Source organism: Pelmatolapia mariae, linkage group LG10_11 (genome assembly GCF_036321145.2).
Source record: "Pelmatolapia mariae isolate MD_Pm_ZW linkage group LG10_11, Pm_UMD_F_2, whole genome shotgun sequence".
NCBI classification, from domain to species: Eukaryota; Metazoa; Chordata; class Actinopteri; order Cichliformes; family Cichlidae; genus Pelmatolapia; species Pelmatolapia mariae.
In genome coordinates, this window is record NC_086236.1 from 64,045,581 (window position 1) to 64,067,023 (window position 21,443).

The 21,443-nt window shown below is 38.8% G+C and overlaps 1 protein-coding gene across 1 annotated transcript in view; it reads right to left on the reverse strand.

Annotated features, from left to right (window-relative positions):
• LOC134636746 (mannosyl-oligosaccharide 1,2-alpha-mannosidase IA) overlaps positions 1-21,443 on the reverse strand; it is a 183,868-nt gene that overhangs the window by 45,139 nt on the left and 117,286 nt on the right. The window contains exon 4 of the mRNA XM_063486872.1: positions 16,592-16,672. Within this exon, the coding sequence (XP_063342942.1) occupies positions 16,592-16,672 (81 nt within the window). The remainder of the gene's footprint in view (positions 1-16,591; positions 16,673-21,443) is intronic.

Sequence of the window (21,443 nt, forward strand, 5' to 3'; positions counted from 1 at the left end):
ACTCAAAAGTACATTTTGTATCAACGTTCTATTTTTAAAAATGACTGAAATCAGTTCTTTATTCCACACCTGTCAGACAAAGAGGAAAAGCAGTCAGGTAGATGTAATGAAAGACAAGACAACTGATTTTTCACTCCTTTCTCCTTCAATAGGGCCCTTTTTCGCAGAATTGTGTGTGTGTGTGTGTGTGTGTGTGTGTGTGCGTTTGTGTGTGTGTGCGTTTGTGTGTGTGTGTATTCCTGTCATTGTATTTTATATTGGCTTGTCAGTACGTGCATCAGCCTGCCTAAATCTGGGCTCTCACACACTGAGGTCTCATTCGTTTGTACCTTATTTGTACCCACTAAATGTGACATCTACCACCTGGTTACTGTCACCAGGTGATAAAATACCTTCCTGCAAAGATGGCAGTTGTCCTACTTTCCAGAAAAGACCACTTCTGGCCATTCAGCAGAGTTAATACCTGATCTGCACACCTCTCCATGTGGGAAAAAGCCCAGAGCTGTGGGGGCTTAAGCCTGCATGCATATTAATCAATGTATCAAACTCTTTTCACCCCTGCCTGCTCTGTAATCCTGTTTCTAACCCACTCAGAGTAATGGGCCCACCAGAGAATGTGGATATGACATTTTTTAAAAGTCACCATTAATCTTTACATTTAAACTACAAGAGAAAGAAGGAAGTCAAATATAACCTGATATCAATGCCACACATGTCCTTAAGTTTGTTAGAAGAAAAAGTGTTATTTTTATTCAAAGAAAAATAGTGGTTTTAAAAGATTCTTAACAGAAACAAGAACAGCTATTTCCCTTTTTTAACCTGAAAACTACCTTTGAAATATTCATGTGCAAAGTCCACAACTCTCAGCTGGAGAAGGCAGGTTATACTGGGGAGCTCCCTGTGGAAAAAGACCAGGCTGATGATCCATATGAGGGAAGATTAGACAGACTGAGCAAAGGATAACAAGAGAAGGATTAATGAGGGCGGTGTAAGAATTTACCAAGCGTTTCCACATGAGAACCAACTAAATACAGCACACGTCTCAGAGCTGAGCGTGATAAGTTTTTTGTATTAGCATATGGAGATAACATGCAAAAACAGTTTTTGCAGTTGAATGCACTGCATATGGTATATGTATCAAATAAAAATGATGAGTGGATGGACACAGCAACAACAGCTTCATGAAATGCAACAGCCTAACAATCATATGATTGTTGGGTTTCTCTGTATCTATTATTGTACGATCTACTGTACAATATAAAGCGCCTTTAGGCGACTGTTGTTGTGATTTGGCGCTATATAAATAAAATTGAATTGAATGATACTATTAACATTTGCTGATTTCAGTTTTTCATATATGAGCACCATATACTTCTCTGATTTATAACAGCAGTAAAAACACAGCAAATATCTCTGAGTTATAGACTGCTGGATGAACAAAACATGGACACTGACAAACTGCAAAACATTTTCACTTATTTGACATTTCATTTCTGATTAATCAATCGAAATAATCCTTAGATCCATCTGTACGAAAATAATCTCAGTCTGCTTTACCCACATTTGACAGTATTTCTTTGCCCTGCAACTCTGTTAATCTGCTGCTTATTTTTTCTAGATTAATCTTCTGGATCTTAAAATGTCAAAAGGGTGAAAAAGGCCTTTTGTAAGCCTGAGGCTGATGTGTTCAAATGCTGTTTTGTCATGCCACCCCAACCTTTCACGGCAGATGGCTGCCCCTTCCTGAGTCTGGTGCTGCCGGAGGTTTCTTCCTGTTAAAAGAGAGTTCTTCCTTTCAACTGTTGCCAAAGTGCTTGCTCATAGGGGGTCATATGACTGTTGGGCTTTTCTCTGTGTGTATTATTGTAGGGTCTACCTTACAATATAAAGTGTCTTGTGTGGTGCTGTATGAATAAAATTGAATTAATGTCAGTCTAAAACAACGATATACACTTTACTATCACACTGTTTAAGGAAACTCCCGAGCCCTCAATCCCCGAGAAGCTGAAACTGATGTAATTTGGGGATTTTGCAAGAAAGAGTGGCTAACGATTCATTTATAACTATGAAATAGCTGCAAGTTAAAATTTCAGTCATTCAGCTAATCAATTTATCGACTACACAACAAGAACGTAAACAACGGCATCAGAAAGTTGCACAATTAGCATCACTCTTACATGACAAGCTTTATAATTGCAGTGCAGCCGGTTTGCGATTTGAGTGTTTGTTTGTTTTTTATCTGTTTCACACCTGTGTAACAGAGCATGCAGCAGCTTGTGTGAGTATGTGTACCAGTAAATGTGAAATTGCTGTAAAAACATGTGTACTCTACCCTTCAAGCATCGACTGGAATTATAAAGCACAGTGTGACCACACAGATATTGTATTTCCTGCATGACTAGGCAGACAAACTACAGTGCAGGCTCAGACATTGGGTTGTGACTGATGTGTGACTTCTTTTCCCCCAAAACCCACCAGTGGCTGTTGCAAAGAAGAGTTGTGAAACACTCAGGATTGATTTTTTTAAGAATGTTTTTTCCTAGGGAGAACATTTTTTTTTCCTCTCTTTTTTGCCTTCAAAGCGCGACCTGTGCTTTGCCATAACTAACTGTGTTCTCTGACTTGAATCAGCCCACCTACAGAGATGATGCCTACTGGTGCACACAGACTGATCATAATACAAGCTGCATGTAAACAGCAGTATCGGTGAGCCACATGTCCACTGATGGTCATGCCTGACCCTCTTCCTCTTCTTTTGGCTGCTCCCTTTAGGGGTTACCACAGCAGAGAATCTGGCTTCATCTCACCCTGTCTCTAGCATTCACTCACTACGATCATGACTATTCCCCTTTTCCTCCTGCCTGGCAGCTCAATCATCAGCATTCCTTGTCCAATATACTGTATCAACCATCTCAACCTGAGCTGTCCCTCTGACGTACTCATGCAACAGAAAACTTTAATAAATACCAGTGAGATTCATTAGCTGATAAAAAGGACTGAGTGAACAATATTTCATTTACATATTGAAAGTGGGCTATAATTTATCATTAGCTTCCATCTGTGCATCTTTGAAAAAGCCTCAGATTTTCTGTTTGAGTAGTTCTGCTTATTCAGCTATGAGGGACCATAAACTCAGATTGAAGAGATATTGAAAGGAGGTTATTGGAGGCAGGCCGCCAACTGGGTCTGCCCAGCTTATTTACCATGGTGTGATTTGTAGTGCACTATGTATAATTGTGAATTGCCTGCAGAAGCACAGAAAAGATTGGGAGACCAACTGAGAGACCTGTCATTCAAGCACTGAGACGTATGGAGTTCCACAGCAAAAGGCGTGCTGTGAACACGCTCTCCCATCGGCCCAAGGGGACACTCGTTCCTCAGATGCACAGTGAAGCATATCTACCTCAGGTGGAGTTTGTGATCTGACTCCTGCATCCCAGGGCAATCTAACTTGGTGTGCAGCTAAGAGCCAAACCATTCCTGGAGAATACAAAAGGAAGGGGGGGGAAAGAGAGAAGCCATGCATTCAGCTGGCAGAGAAATAGAGTATTGCTACTACCAAGATAAAGAAGATAAAGCTGAGGGCAGGAAAAGGGACAAAAATAAGATAACAACAGAAAAATAAGGAGCCAAAAGTAAAGTTTGAGCAAGTTGTGAGTTAATGTTTCAAGGCAACTTTGTAGAAACTCTGTATCATATTATTTATTTTAAAGAGTATATCATTACTGCACCTCTGAGGAACCGGTGTCTGGACACGTCCTTCTGACTGAAGGCTGAAGGACGTTTCTGCAGCAGCGAGACGTGGCTCCATTACCCACACAGCAAGCAAAAGGACATGTACTGCAGCCATAATGGTACATTTAAGTCAGGAGAGGGCTATTTGTTAGTGCGGAAGAGCGAGGCTCAGCAGGCCCGACCGTGACGCCCATTCATCCTCCCCAATCATCAGCTCAGAAGGGAGCACTTCCAGTTCTATGCTTGTATACTTACAAAGATGCCCGGCCGGTTAGTCAAGAGTGTTCCACTAAATATGAAGAAAGAGACAGATTATCTCTGCCTGGGATCGAGATAATGCTCGTTTTTTGGTTTTATAATGGGTGTGGATGGGTGTTAATCTATACGCACCTGTGCAGCATATGTGTTAATGTATGCGGATTGACTCACACAAGCCTATCTCTGGTGAAGATGTTAAGACAATAATTTACCCGAGCTGTTACACAGACATAGAGGTTCCTCGAGGAAAGAAATGAGGATGATAAATAATTGAATTTCCCCAGGCGGTGAATGGGGAGTCTTTTTTTTTTTTCATTATTTATCATCTAATTGATTACTGCTTGTAGGCTTTCTAACTTGTCCCACAATTAATGTGCTGCTTTTTTATGTGCTTAATTAATGGCCAGCGCAGCTTCATGAAAAACACACAGTCAATTACATGTGAAATTGAAAGCCTGTGCCATACTGCAGTGCTGGGGATGGCAAGGAGACATTAATCAGCTAAAATGAAATTCTGTGAGACAGATTTAGTCTTCTGCACCAAATTGGACTATTTTTCAAATTGTTGTCATTCTGCCTCTGTGGCAATACTGCAGCTCAAGTTTTCCTCTTGACCTAAAATACTCTTTGAATCAACTTGGCTGTCAACAATCTTTGCAGTTTTGCTCTGACTTGTTTATTCCAAAAGTGCAACCATCCTGTCCTCTGTTTGGGCTCCTGCTGGTGACACATCGCTGAGGTTTCATGTGTGTGGGACATCATATTCAATGTGCTGCACCTGCTATATTTGGTGAAGAGCTATTGCTTTGTGTACAAACAAAACATGTACGCACACAAGCGCAAAGATGTGCAAACTCACACTGGCACACGCGTTTTTCTCTCTAGCTCATGTTTAGAGAGGATGCCACCCAAACCAATTCCAAGGGGGTCTTGTTTTGAATGAAAAGCATTTATGGCCAACACTGTCTGAATTCAAAATACCTTCTTGGCAGGATGAGCCAGAGCGTGTGAAAAACAAATAGTATCAATTCAGATTTCATTGTTTTCCATTTCTTTTTCAGCCTGAGAAAGAACAATAGGCATGTCCCCTGGCAGAACTCAGTTTGGCTACTGGCCTTTTTAAAATTATTTGTATTTTTTTATAAATAAAAATGGATCTACTGGCTTCTGTACATATCGAAAGCTCACTTCGAATTTACAAAAATCTGAATGTCAAATGAAAATATGAAGTTAAAGAAAGCAACCCTCCCAAAGTCCACAAATCTACAGTTTACTCCTTTAAATTGCCTCCCTTTATTTGACCTTACACTGAAAAAATGTAGTAAACAAAAATGCAAGTTCTGCATGCATCACTAAATCTCTACAGCGACAAATCAGCCACCAGTCTCACCAGGCACAGATCTCCATTTCCAGGACGATATTGATTAGAGTCAAAGCTACCAGGATCAATAGTTTCACTGTTAAAAGCCAGCTCATTGACCCCTAAATAATACTGCATAATGGACTGGGGCGGTAATGAAGCCCATCTTACTTAATTCACATCTTTTGTCTCTTAGGCTTGAAAAACATCAGAAAGGAAAGCTTTGCCTTAAGTACAAAGAACAAAGTTAAAACGTCATTTTTACATTTCTGTTTGACTGCCATCATTTAAAGTGCCTTTTGAAAACTCGAAAATTTTGTCGAGATGTCTTCAGTTCCTCCTCAGAGGCACAGATGAGGCTCTTTTTCTGCTTTAATTGCTGATGGACAGAGAGGAGCACTGAAGCCTGTAAAATAAAGCCCCTAGGCAGATGTGAGCTATGCAAGGACTCAACGAAAAGGCCTGAATACCACAAGGCTGACATCATTAAGAGTAGCCTAATGATCCCCTGGATTTGATTTGTTTGCCCTGTGTCACACTTAAAAAAAAAAAAAAACACCCAAATTTCATGAGCCTGTGAACAGGGCTTCTGTTGAGGTTTGGGCTCATTTGGACCTTTGCCAAAGCCATCCAAGTCTGAATCCAATTACTACAGCCAGAATGTTATGTATTGCTAAAAAAAGACTAATTGCAGAGCTTTTACAGAAAGAAAACTATCCTACTGGCTTATGAAAAAGTGGGGACACATCAAGAAAAGAACCTTATGTTTTTTCTTTCAGCCTAAAAGAAAAAAAAAGATGTCTTCGTCTTCTTAATCATATAATAATTCAAGCAGTCTCAGAAATGTATCCTATAAGCTCAGTCTGCAGGCCTCGAAAACAAGCTGCTAGCTTATTGTTGAGTGACAGATTTATTCAGTGAAAGAGTTATTATTAGCTGACTGTACAGCACCCAAACAAATATTAAATAAGCTGCATGCTCTGTTGCATATAATATTTCAACAAGGTAATGCAAGATATGTGAGCTGCTGGTTATGGGATGTTGTTCTTACCCAGCGTCTCTTAATTCCATAATAAAACTGAAAGGTGTAAGAGCACAGCTGAGCACAGTTATTTTAACTCTGCACAAATGGGATTAGGTGTTTGTACACAGAGCAGAATAGGGGTTTGGGAATAGGGAGCTTTCCTTTCGCGGCTAAGCCTGCGGCGGGGACTACGGAGCACGGCAGGTTACTGTGCGATTATGATGATCCACTTTGATCTGAGGAAATGAAATTTCTTCCAAGACCACTTTTCTGCTCTTCAGCAAGAAGGGGGGCAAACAGATAAAATGCACATGGAGCCACACTGCTCATACACAAGCAGCAGAACTCACACGTATGTGAAGATTACACAAGCACGCAGGTGCCATTTCTGGCTCATTTGCACTTTACTAATATATTTGCCTGATTTCAGTATTAAAACAACTGCAGTGTCAGAATTATGAAGTATCACACTCTGTGTAAATTGATTATAAAATATTCCTTAACTAGTAAATATTTTCAGAGAGAAATGAGTATGGTATTCAGTGAAATGTTATGGAAATGTATGACTTTGAAGTTCAATGAAAAGGTCCAAGTCTTTTCTCGAAGGCCTGAATTTGCTCATGACTCCAAACTTTACCTATTTCAGGAATAGTAGAATATACTAAATAGGACAGCTAGAATACATACATTTCATCTGGACGTTTCAGAATGCAACGCCCAGATGAACACAGCACTGCGAAAGACAAGCAGACAGACAGCAGACAGACACACAGTCAAGTAGCTGATGTTCAAAACACTGAACAACACTTTCATGAATTTTGACAGATAATTGAAGCTTCTGTTTCAACAATGTTACAGTATTAAGCAGTTATCATCAATGTTAACCTGGCCTGTGCAAGCCTTAAAGTTTAACTATTAGCAACTAGCTAAAGTAATAGCTAGTAGTTTTAGCTGTTAAAAAAAAAAAACCTAACTAGGCAGCAATTTTGACCAGTTCTGCTAGTCTGTAATGTAGGCAGCGATAATTTAACAGGAGAACACAAATGTCAACATCAGTGATACTGGCTCTGTAAAACTGTAACTTGGTAAAGCAGTATAATGAGTTCAATGAAGTAATTAGCATACTAGACATGAACATGCTACTTATGCTAACATCTTGCTCTTTCTTCAAACCAACAGCAAAAATACCTCTGTCACTAAAGCCAAAAGTAATTCCATTAACAAGTGTTTAAAATTTTGAGTGACTGGTGAAGCTTAAGTAAAAGTGACTAAATATATAATACTTTGCCCTAAGAGGCACATGAATCCATATACAGTAGCTGTTGAGATATTTTAGACTGGATCCAAGTGCTCACATTGTTAAATATATACCAGAAACAGACTCACCATCCAAATGTTCTGGATTTAAATTTAGTTCATGTAGGTAAGTGCCATGTAGCATGAAAAAGGTAAAAGAAACTATATTTTTATCCAATCCACATACTGTATTCTCTTAAACAAAGGGAACCATTAGTCTTTTACATAAGCACCATACATCCACAAAATATATCCACTCCATATGCAATTCCCACACCTGCACTGGATACCCATATATCTGCCATTTCAGCCACACTTCATCTTCCCATATTTCCTTGCCTCTCAGCATAGCTTATGTAAGAGGCAGCCAGTATGATGGGGGAGGGGGTGAAAAGACACTGTAACCTTCAACTGGCAAAAGACAACCATGTTTGTCCCTCAAGGATGGCTGAAAAGTGATCCTCTCAATGCATATTTCTGGTAAAAAAATAAGCACTCTCTGGACTGCCCTGTCTCAAATTTATTCAATTGGATTCCTGCATAGAGTAAATATCTTGGGGGTGTGGGGATTTACCTGGCACATATTTATCTCTGCTACAACCTAACTCTTTGCAATGGTATGCAGGGTCACAGCAGGGAGGCTGATGCAAGTCTTGTTGCTGGCTGTTGCTGTGGGTGATGGCAGAGAACTGAAAGGAGCAGACAGACACAAAGGGCCGTGATTGACTGCTTAGGCTCAAACACAGAGAACATTTTCCACAATCAGACTTGAGCAGCATGAATGCTGAACTTTTTTTCAGATTCAGAGAAAAATTGCTGCTTTGGTGTGTTTGAACATTGTTTTTAAAAGACGTCCAAGCGATACCGGAGCGTGCCAGAACCGTAATACCATCGCGGCTCAGAACGAAGCGAGGGAATAGTACGAGATATCATTTGTGCAACAAAGCAAAAAACAGCTACCCCAAGACAACTACAGTAGGTAACTGATGTGCTTCTATAAAGAATTAATTCAGATCACATCTGTGAATCAGTGGCACACAGTTCAAAGCACATCTTCAATGCACCAGGGTGCAGGTGGGTATGGCCCAGCTTCTGCCATTTGGGAAATATTGTGGCCGGAAGCAAACAGTGCAATTGCAGCGTGGTTAGAAATGATGTGAAATAAGGACAAAACATCAGCAAAAGGTATTGTGAGGCCTGGCAGTCATGACTAAGCAAATTACCTCTTTTCTGTTCTTTTAATAGTGGAGTGTTTTATATCACAGCCCTCTGAGGTCCCTGAGTGATGCAAAACCACCAGTGACTATCATAAATTATATTAGCTTAAAGGGGAGGTTTGATGTTGTTCTACTGCAAAGTGAAATGTTTAATGTTAGGCACAGGTGCTTATTTGACAGACCTTAGAATCCAAAGGAGAAGGAAGCCTGCTTTCAAATAAAAATCTATAGTGGATAAAACTGATAAATTTACCAATAACACTGGATGGGGACATGTAACTATATTGCTGCTACTGCTACCACATTTTGCTCTCAGCTACACAATGTTTCACCTTGTAATGGAGTTATGTTAGGTTATAGGAAGCTGTGAAAATGTGCAGAATTTGATAGAAGACACAATAAAATTGTTGAAAGTTGGGAAAATATTGGGATTACAGTTAAATAATGAATTTAACAGGTCACTTTTGTGTCTTCAATCAGGACCATAGTGTTTCTTTAACGGCATGAAAGCAATCTGATCTATTCATATTGAAGCTTCTCTAAACAACAATTAAGTATATTAAGAATATTATTAAAGAATATTAAGAATAATAATTGAAAAAATGTATTTGTGTTGGTATAAAAACACAATTCAACTATTTCCTTACTTTTATACCAAAAATGCAAACATGTGTTGCTGCAAAGTATCCATAACTCGAAGTTCTTTTCTCAAAATCTGACTTATTAACTCAAAATTTTGACAAAAATAACTCAAAATTTGAGTTAGCGCTGCCAATCAGTAATCGACGTGAATTACGTCATTTTCTTGTTACCCGGAAGGATATGGCGCAGAGGAATGCGCACTCAAAACCGGATCGTGAGCTACCAATGGTTAGCAACAAATTGGCGCTTTCCAGAGTACGCTTGCTGATAGTAACGCCATGTGATTCAGCGAATAACACAAGGATTTCATCATTTGTGAAAGCATGCTGAAAATACTCAGCAATTTGTGCATTCATGACTGGCTGCAATACTGGTAGCTTAGCTGTAGCATTTGTAGTTCAGGGCTTCAGCTTCCGGGTAACAAGGAAATGACATCATTCATATAGATTACTGTTTGGCAGCGCTAACTCGAAATTTCAAGTTATTAACTCAAAAGTTTGAGTTATGGATACTTTTTTTTTTGTGGCGGAAATGGGCTTCCATATGAGAGAGGCTTGTGTTGTTGCATACATCTTGCCTCACACAAAAAGCTTGTCGACTCTAATTCACATGTCAACATTAGGCAACATTTGTCTGAGCCGAATTGGCCAGCATATCAACACCAAACAGTTTAAGAGCTTTTCAGTAATTAGTGTTCATGCCATGGCTGTTATTATGGAGGATAACACTCGATTGCGCCATGGAAAGAGGGCAGCACAAACACAAATACCAGCAATCCTGTTTTACCTCCTACTTCAGGATAGTTAAGCTTATAGATTGTTAGAAGAAATAACCGATGTGCCCGTCATGTAGACAAAATTACTAATAATGCACCATAACAAGAGTGCAAATACTCAAAAGGCTTGAATATTTATCAAAAGTACCAATGTCAAGTTTCAAAATATTTGCCTACCAGAAAAATATCAATTATTTAAAAAAAGAAATGAAAGAAATCTTAATGTAAGCTGTTTAAATTCAGCTGCATACCCCCAAGCAAATGTCTGGGGAGTCAGAAATTTTCTGGAGGCGCTGTAACAATGAGTTTCAGAGAGGAAGGGAGAGGCGTACATGGCAGCACATCTACAGAGAGAGATCATTTTCATATTTCTTCTGCATGTAAGTTTTGATAGGTTGGTTATGAATATTTATTTGTTGTGCATGATCTTCTCGTGCAGGTGAGAAAAGTTCGAATCACTCCGTCTGAGAGACAACTGCACTGCTAATCTACACATTACATGACAGCAAGTTCCCCCAGACAATTAATGATGCTGAGACGGGGATACAAACAGAGAAACATAATTAGACTGTCATCGCTGACAGTATTTACAATTTATTGCATTCTTTCCGAGTGTGATGTGTGTGATATTTATATTGTCTTTATGGCAGTGCTCTCGAGTGATATGACCCAAAAATAAACCAATTTTCAGCGACATAAGTGGGTCACCCAAATTAGAACGAAAACAACATGGACGGATGCAAACACCATACCCCTCATCAGCGCATCCAAAAACACATGCCACGAGGACTTTAAATAGAAACCCACAGGCCGAAAACAAACACTAAAGTTTGTGAACCTGAGTAGAGAAAAATCTCAGCCTGAACTGTCACAGTAACTCAGTGTTCAGCTCCAGCGTTCCAGAGCAGAAAAGGTTAGATTTGCGGCTCTTGCATGTTCTCCAAAAGTTCACAAACAGTTCCTCTAACATCTCAAAAGCTTTAAGCGAGGTGCATTGAAGTCCTTGACTGGTTACAGGCATGAATGTGATTGACCCAGAATAAAAATAAGACGGGACCAAGATAAGAAATTTTTTTTTTCCCCTCAATGAAAGAAAACCACAGCAGCGTGTTTCAGAAAACATGTCTCGATATCAGTCGCTGTGTACCGTTTGCAGAAAGTTTATTTTTAAAATAAACACCACAACCTTCATTTGTTGGCTTGATGAGATTTGGCTGCATTAAAAGGGATTCATAATGTGGCTGCGACCAATGATTGTAATTTCAGACTCCTAATTCTTACTTCACTACAACAACAACAAAAAAAAAAAAAAAAAATATATATATATATATATATATATATATATATATATAAACTGTAATATTATGTCACTTTAAAACCGTTTTACGTGCTTGTTCTTAATCTTCCCTATTTTCCCTTTAATATTTGAATCTCTTCCACATTGATCTGTATTTCGTTACCCACCATTCTGTATCTGTTATGTACTAAACATAAACAGGACATTTATAATTTGCCTCCCTCAGATGAATGAGACACACTGTACTGTTGTAGTACAGAGAGGCTGGCAGCTGTCTGTCACTACATGCAACAGAGTTCTGCTTCTTTTAACAACATGAGAACTGCAGCTAGAAACTCAGTGAGATGGAGAGAAAACTAAGATGGACTGTCATTGGCCAAATGACTGAGAGTGTGGATTGATTTTTTGACAGCATTAGATTTACATCCATTGTTTAGACCAGCGGTCCCCAAGAGTCGTTTGGTACCAGAACGGCGAGAGTTGAGGCTTGGGTGCAAAATTTATGGTTTTCAGGGATTTTATCTGTTTTTATTGTTATTTTTTTTTAATCGTTTTTATCGTTAACTCTGTTTCCCTGGGTCTTATGTTACGAATAAATCTTTTTTTTGGTACCGGTACTGGTTTTATTTTGTATTTATCTGCAACACCTTAAAGGCCGGTCCGTGAAAATATTGTCGGACATAAACTGATCCGTGGCACAAAAAAGGTTGGGGACCGCTGGTTTAGACGATTATTAAAGAAACTGCATTATACTCTTAAAGCACAAAGAACTCTGTTATGTTTGAAAACCAAAGCAATTATTATTATTTTTTATTTTTTTATTTTTTAAATGATGAATCACAACTTTTATGGTCACAGAAAGGTAGGAGGTGGTCTTGTGCCCAGTTTTCTAACCACACCTCTGTCAGTATATCCTGATATCTAAATCTGCAAATTGACTTTTTTCCTGTGGGGAAAACAGCTTTGTATTATTATTTTATATTATTACGGCTAAACTTTTGATTTACCTTTAAATTCAACAAAAGTTCTCGACTTTTTATTCTACATAACTTGTATGTAGAATACTGATTACTTAACTTTTGAGTGCATTTAATGACAAAATTAAGTCAAAGAGCTTTTTACTTCTATATCAGAGACTTATAAAAACTAGTGGATATTTAAATACTTTCTGTGATGTCTAAACATGCTGCATTTTGTTTGCAATGTTTGGAATCTCCTCAAAGCCATCCCAAAGATGATCACTTTATTTTCTTCAAACACTGAGAAGGATTCAATCTCTTCTGTCCCCCATGAATATAACTGATAACATTACACTCCTACATACAAACACACTTCTTTCCTTGCGACCTCTCCTGAGCACCCTTGCTCCATTTCCTCGTTTCCTTTTGCTGATGACCACATGAGCACGCGTCTTTCTTCACTGCTGACTGCTGGCTCGCTCTCTTGCTGCTGTTTCAGCTCAGCCCCCCGGGCAATTTTCACACAAGGCTGATTGAATTCATTCCTATTCCCCTCCACTTTTTCTCCTTTCACTGTTCTGTGCTCTTGCTAAGGAAAAGGGATGAAGCAACGAGGTCTCATCACCACACACACACACTGCATATAAATGGACACTGACAAATGAAACCCACTGCACAGAGATGGCTGGAAGAAGGCATGCAGCATGAATCCAAGCAGTGGTGAAATTCAGGCCGAGCTGACATTCAAAAACATGCGTATTTATATAGGTGTGCTTAAGAAGCGGGGAAATTCAAGGCATGTTTAATGAGCATGTCCAGTATGTGAACCCATGGAGAGATTCCCAGTTTAAGGAAATTTTTTTAGGATAATGATTTATCAATCACAAAAACATCTGTTATATTTAGAGTCCATTTAAAAAATGATTTAGTGTAGTGAACCAAGCACATTTTAAATACAGGCTGAAGACTGTTTATGGTTGCGGTAGCAAAAGTTGTGATTGTATGAGGACAAAACACACTGAAAGTTGCAATCAGAAAAAAGATTAGCTTTTGCTTTTGGTGCATAAAGTCCACCATCAGGCAATAATGTTTCCTGATAACTGCTGGAGTAGTTGCCACTGCTCTCAGAGCCATGTGGACTGCCAGAAGTGTGTTTTGGTGAATGATGAAAGAGTGGGGCAGTAGCAGCCAGACCAGATTGAACAAGACATTTAACGTGGAAACTGCTTCCATAAAAAAGATCAACCATGAGCCTTCTGGGGCTCCAAGAAAACACACACACATAAACAATGCATTCCACTAGGTCAAAACAACAGGAGGTTATTAATGGCCAGGTGTTTCTCCAGCTCTGCTCCAAGCATTTCTCCAGCAAACTGTGTCCCGCAAGGAGCCATAATCATCACGCAGTTCCTGGCAATCATTTACAGCAGCACCAGCTGCCGAATGTCCTCTGGTCAAACTTGATGCACAATCTCGTAATAGTCCGCAACAGTGTATCTCAACTAATTTAAGTCTCTGCCGCAGTGACAGACCTTCAATCTATTGGTTTTATCATTCGAATGGAACTGCATACTCCTAAGAGAAGCCCCTAATGGGAGAACCAAAGGGTGACTCAGAGGATCAGAGATGGCTATCCATCTTGTTTTCCGGGAACCTTCACAGAGAGCACGCAGCAGAGTCATGTGATGGATAGCGGCACCAGAGTAAAGGGTATTGATACAGTATGTTTGTCAAGAAACGGAGGCCGTGTACTCGATCTCGTAAGAGAGACTGCATACAGTGAACAGTCAGGCAATCCAAATGTGAAGAAAAGAAAGTAGTAAAAGGATTGCAGTCGCTCAAACAAAACGGATTAAGGAAACTCGTGACATAGACTGAGGTTAAAAAGGGAAGATTAAATGACGCAAAGATAGCAGTAAGGTGTCTCTTCTACAGATTTGCTTCACCTAAGCTCCTTAGCAGCCATGTCCTTCTGTGACAAGGTGAGACAAAAGCAAACTTTATGAGGAATACACTCATATTCGAAATGTCATTCTCTGTGCCGTATATAGAAAATTTCCATGGACCAGTGGATAAAGCAGAAGAATATTTTCTGCATGGCATTAATGGCGGGCAAATGTGGAATAATGGATTCAACAATATATTCTGCTCCAGTAATGTATTCATATTTCACTCATCCAGCAGAGCTGGACAATTTTATGCTGCTCTCCCCTCAGCTCGCTTGGCCTGCAAATCAATGTCCATTAAAGCGACGGAGTGTTCATATGTCACTGGATCCTTTCACATTAATTCTGCTGCTACGAAGATTTCCGCCTTTTCCACTGCATGAAAAACACTACAACTGCAGTGTATGTCATGTGCATGCTCTCCAGGGCTGCTACAGGCAGATGCTCATTATGATAACACCTTTACCTCCAGTGATTTCACACTGTACTGATAATGAATCGGCCCATTTGTGCAGTGTGGCTGTCGCAGGCTATTTTTAAACCTTTATTTATTCAACCAGGGCTTACAGAGCATTCATACGTTCTTTTCCTGACATGGCCGAGCTTCACACTCGTGCAGTTTCACAGCTTCACACCTGGATGCTGTCCATCGTAACCTCGGGCCTTTATACAGAGCCACTGAACAGCTTCACTGGAGCGACTGGAGCTTTTACAAGGACGCAGCTCTTGTACTTTTTCAGCAATGGAAAAAAATTTCCATTCAACTTTGCCTTCTAAATTTAATCAAATTGCTCAGGCTTGGCTCTTTAACCTCTAAGCAACACTTTAATACTACAATGACAAAGCAAAAAAAGCACATTCTTAGAGGCTGATTAAATTTAAAATTCAGGTTAAATCCCCCCGAGAATCCAGTGAAACATTGAAAAGCAAAAGAAAAGCCTCCAGAAGTTCCAATTTATTAATATCTAATTATAATTATCATTTAATATGAGTTGAGGTCTTGCAGTGTTTCTGTGATGTGGTTAACGGGTTACCGGAAAGCCACACAAACAATTTCAAAGCTTCTGTGTGTACATGTTATAGCTAATATATAAAAAAAACACAGAAACAGAAACAGCAGTTTAATATTATCATTTATGAAGGATTCACTGGACATCAGCAGCTAGCCTCGGGAGCTACAGCAGTGCGCAGTTTATAAGCCTGAAACTGGCACTGCAATATTGCCTTACCATCAAGAAACACATCATGTAGGGTAAGTACGAGGCACTGGGAGATAACAGGAGGCGCATTTCTGCTTCTTTAGTAAAGAGTAACTGGCTCTCCACACTTTCAGCATCTGTGACCGGCAGATTAGTCAGTCTAGTAAATTCACAGATGAATTTGACATGAAGCCTTCATTAAAACTCACATTACCATAATATGATACTAATTAATTTTATGCTCAATGCAGCTTACATGCCATACATTTTACATCTGCTACTACTTCAAACCCTCATTCTCATATGCTTTATAAGTGAGGTTTCTTTACATTTTTTGTGTCTATAGCTCAGAAATATCTATATGTCTACAAACTAAACAGCTCCAGTTCAAAATTAATTTGAATGTGGAAATTACTAAATGTGATGCAATTTTTTTTAAAAGATCTCATTTTTTAGAATTTGATGAAAGCTTATTTGGTTGTCAAGATAAGGCCTAGATTACCATGAGGTGCAGACAAGTTGGACATGTGCTGACATCCAGTGAAAAATACGTATAAACCAACCAGGTCCTTTAAAAAAAACAACATAAAACTGGTGAGGATGAGTACATATCCAAACCCTTACCTATATATCTTACACAGACAGTTTTTTTTCCATTCCACACAACAGAAAAGTCCAAAACATGAAAATGCTGAAATGGCCCAAGATAATTTTATGCTTGCACAGCGGTGACACATAAATACACCCAAACACACTGATGTGCACAAATGCTGTCACCCTCAGAGGCAGCCTGTTCATCATTCAAACTGCAGGCCTGGTGTGAGATAAAGGAAGCAGCAGATCTCACTAGAGTAGAGGGATAACAGACATCTATTAATCTTACCTCCTCCCCTGTCAAGTAGTACGCCGACAGCAACCCGCCGACGTAACGGATGTTCACCTCAAACAGTGATGCCTCGCCGTTCTGTTGAACCAAGAGAGAGAGATCAAATTGTCAAATGTCATATTTAAGTCCTCAGTCGGGGGTAAAGTGGCTGTACGGGGGAAAAAAAAACACACTAAAGACATCATGAACTGTTTTTTACTCCACTCATGGTTTTACTTCATTCAATAACTGAGCTATGTGGTAGGTTTATTGCTCTCTGAGATGTCTTTGGAGTAGTGTAGTCAGATGGGAAGATAAATATTTTAATATTTCACACAGCATAAAGTCTCTGGGTCATGTAAATATTTATTATGCTCACGTGTGCAGATCAGCATTTCTTGGTTGTTTAATAGATTTTCAGATTCTTTAATGCATGAAGATGTTTACTGGAGAGTCTGAGGTTTTCCTGAGTGGTGTACTAAGAAGTGAGACTAATGGGTTAATGAGCTAGACTGCATTAAGCTAAACTGTACACCACATTGTCACTGGAATGTGCACATATTTATGCTTGATTCTAACCTGGTGCTAAGTTTCTTAAACACCAGCTACTAGAACACTGTCATTTTCATCTGCCAACAAACTAAAGTGATTTCCACAACTACTTCATTAGGTTAGGGGACTTTAAATGTATGCACTTTAAAGTTTCAGAGCTCTAATGTGTAGCGGTCACATTAGAACGAACAGCAGCACTGAGAGCGCACTCAGTGTTAAAACAATCGGCTTAATTAAAATGCTTGTTTTTACTGCTCTGTGTACTAAATTCCAAGGTTAACAGTTTCTGCAGCATCGGTCTCTGGTCCTTCTTGCAACACTTTGGCACTTTACAGTTCTATTTTTAATTTCCTTTTTACATTTTTATCACAATTTCATCATCACCACTTGACGACATCTCTGAAAAGAGTAGGCGGCACTCAATTTGTGCAGAAGCAGAGTCATGTGATCTTACAGAGCCTGAAGCAGAAAGCCCGACTTGACAGAAAAAGTTGATAACCACCATTGTGATACTTATTAACTTTGACTGGGGGTTTTAAGTTTTTTTTCAAGCCAGCTAATGCGACAAAAGTGTGGCTATGTTGAACTTCCCCTCTGGTATACTCACACAACTGCCAGTTTAAGAAGAAAAAAAATAAATGTAAAGATGGCATAACTAGGAGCATAACTTAATTTCTTGAGACTTTACAAGGACCATAGATAATCACAATAAATTACAACTGTGATTATATCTCAGGAGAAAAAAGCAATTTCTAATAAGCAATTCCGTTGCATGGTGTTATTCTGAGTGAGTGCATAAGAGGAGTCATACTGGATTAACACAAGGCAAATTGGGTTGTGACCATGGCCACTTCATCTGAATTCAACAGCCGTGGTTCATCTTTAAAAGTCTTTGTACTCGGTGACCAATAAACAATGAATTAAATAATAACTAAATAAATAAATTAAATGTTTTTGTTCCCACAAAAAAGAGGCAGATGTCACTATGCAAACCGAATGCTTTAGCACATGCAAAACAGGGGTTGATAGTGTTTTTGTTTTGTTGCTGTTGCCATTTTCAAACGTCGACCTGATGCATTAGGTAGTAGCTTACTGTAATAATAAATATTTAAATGCTTGTTGGATAAGAAGGGAGGCTAATGGCTGAGAGGATTAAAGTACACAGACTACACTATGCTTATTAATAGAAGCAAACCCACGCTGGATTATCATTGTTACTCTAACTCTAACATAAAAATAAAATGTAAATGTATGTCACTAAACTCTAACTGACCTAAACCATACTAACCAATAATAACGTGTGAAAACACGTGTACTTTAATCAACTGCATATTCACTAACCTGAGACTGCATTACCATGTAACCCTGCAACCACTAAAAAGAGTCAGTCTGGAAACAACAACAGCAAAAACACAAAAATCCTTCCAGAAGTAAGTCTAGTCACTCAGCAGCCATCTTGGCAACATCTCCAAACAGCCATCAGAATGATGACTCACTAAACTTTACCCACAAGAACACTGAACAAATTAGCATGGCTAAGTTTTGGTATAGACATAGTGAGTCAAGAAAAGCAATATTTACATGTACGCATGTTAGCTATGATAACGAGCACTTGCCACCTCATAGTTAAAACTGTCATGAACCTCCACTATGGATATCTCTTAAAATCTATTAAAATAATTGTCTCACGCGCTCGAGCTTTCATGTTGTCCATCTCTATACAGTCTAGTACCAAATCTCTCTGAATGACTGAAGCCGTACAGGCATCGATTTGACAAAAACAACACTGAAATAACAAAACATTTAAGACAGTTCAATTCTACAGTTTTAGAAAATAAAAGTATAAAAAAGAAAAAAAAAGATTCCACTTCAAAGTGACTCGAAGTGTTATTATTTACATAAAGGCAGTTTTACAGTCAATCCCCATGGAAACAGCAAAAGTGGTTGCTAAGCGATGATGTGACAAAACTGCAAAACCTCTTTTGACTGATTGGTTAGCTTTCGTATTCCTCATTAGTGAAATTAATTGTATTCACAACATTTTGACAGCATCAAACAGAGATGATAAATCAATAAAAATAGTGGGAAGCATTAATATGAGCGCACACTTAGAACCTTAAACAACACTAGATTAAGTGTTTGTTCTCGTGTTTGCAATTCAAGTAAAGCACAAACTTCCGTGGCACTTTTAAAATAATTCCAAAATCCACCCAAGTCATTTCCACATACAGGTTATCTCTGTGCTTATAAGGAAAGCTCTTGAACTACAAAGCTCCCCATGCTCTTCCTTCCTCTCTTTTGGTTGTAATGGAGTTTTTCTCTCCAAAGAAATCAACGACTAGAGCCAGGGCAGACTCAAAAAGTCAGGCTAGAAAGTCAAAGCCATGTAATCGTGTTCCCCGGTGTTTTGTTTCCTCTTTTGTCTGAGAGTCTCTTGCAACCGCAAAGCAGTATTGATTAGTAGGGAGCAAGTTTGGTTCAAGCTGGATTTTATTCAAGAACCTCTGCTGTAATATTTTGCCATCAGTTTCTCCTCTTACTTTTTTTTTGGTCACTTAGAGTCTCAAAAATTGAATTCTATTCTGTTTCAGATTTTTTATTTATTATTTTTGGACCAAGTCTACAGATTACTGTACAGATATTTATCCTGTGATGTTTCAACTGCTAGGAGAACCGTTCCAGAAAGAGAAACGGCGAGTATATTTTGGCTCTTTTGTCATCCAGATGTGGAAACGTACAGCGGGATGACTTCACAGTATGGAGCAGAGTGTGCAGTTCCGACCCCTTCGTAATTTTCCTCAGCTTTCATTAGCAGCCAGCCTTGTTCTGATTTTCTGTGGAAAAGTAACATCTTAAGAGTATCGCAAACAGACAAAGCAAACAAAACTGTACTTTCTGTTCAACAGTCCTCACTCTACACTACTGTTTGCTTTTAATATACTCTGGGTGTTTTTCAATTTTCTCCGTAGGAGTAGAGACACAAATGAATGTCTTGATCTACATCCACCTTTATCTACTGCTGGGCAGTCTTATCACACAATACAATAAAACATGTGTTTGTTTGCAATTTTACTTTTCTCCTTTCTTTTTTTTAGAAAAATAAATGTTCTTAAGCATCAGAAAAAATACTGACAAGAGGACTTGTTGCTATGTTGCAATTTCAAGATGAAATATGCACGTAATATTTTCTTTTCTAAATGAAATATGAAATAAGCGGTACTGCTCAGTATGTCACTATAATTACTGCCTCTTGTGCCAGCTGAAGGTTAAAGCAGAATGGTACTCATTGACTTGGAGACCCATTGAGAAGGAAATTGCTAGCTCGAGCGTGGTTGATAAGGAAACTGCAATTTGGTGGCAGAAAGGGCAATTTGCTAGAATTGAGTTAAGGAGTCAGTGGCATCTGTACTATGCTTTTATTTATCTCTATATGCATCTCTTTGAAAATGCATATTTTTAATCCTGTTTATATTGTACTTCACATAAATACATAATTAATACTTATAACCACCGTGTTTGTTTGACACATCAACAAAATATTCCATCCATCCATCCATTCTCTTCAGAGTCCAGATTCAAATACATGCACATGCACAAACATGAAAATGTTATGAAGATTCTAATGGAACCTTCAGGGACCATGTAAAACACAGATGCAGCCTGGATTGGATGTTGAAAATTGCTACTGTGAGCCATTTGAACCCAGTTCCTCAACGCCGTGCAACATTGGGTTTAAAAATTTCACAGTCACAGTCAGTGTCCATTTACATTTACAAACAATATAGGTCTTTACAGGCAAAGGAAGTACATTTTGCAAAAATACTGTACAGTTTTTGTTTGTTTTATTTGATAAGTTCCTTTTTTAAAACTCTACGATTCTGATTCTACAACAGCATGATGCTGGCTCCGTTTGAAAACTCGGCACACTGGTGACATTTTCTGAGACAAAGCACCAGTGCCTCTGGCAGGACAGCTGAGCTATCTTGCCAACCCTGAAATGAGTGGCCCATTCAGTAATGGCACTACAATGGCAGTGATTAGGAATGGAGTGTCTATTTATCACTAGTGATTGTAGCTCTCAGCAAGACCGGCAGAAGGTACAGTGAGAGAGGACATACAGTGCTGACAAAGGTTTTGCCAATCAGACTTTAAGTCCTAGAAGACTCAATAAATCAGTCAGGAAGCCATTCATACCAATTTGAAGATATACCTAACGCACATTTACATAAAATAAAAAATAAAAAAAACAAGCCCCTAGGCAATTTTTCTACTCAATTGGCTTGTTGATTTCTGCATTTGAATCTGATTTATTTTTCAG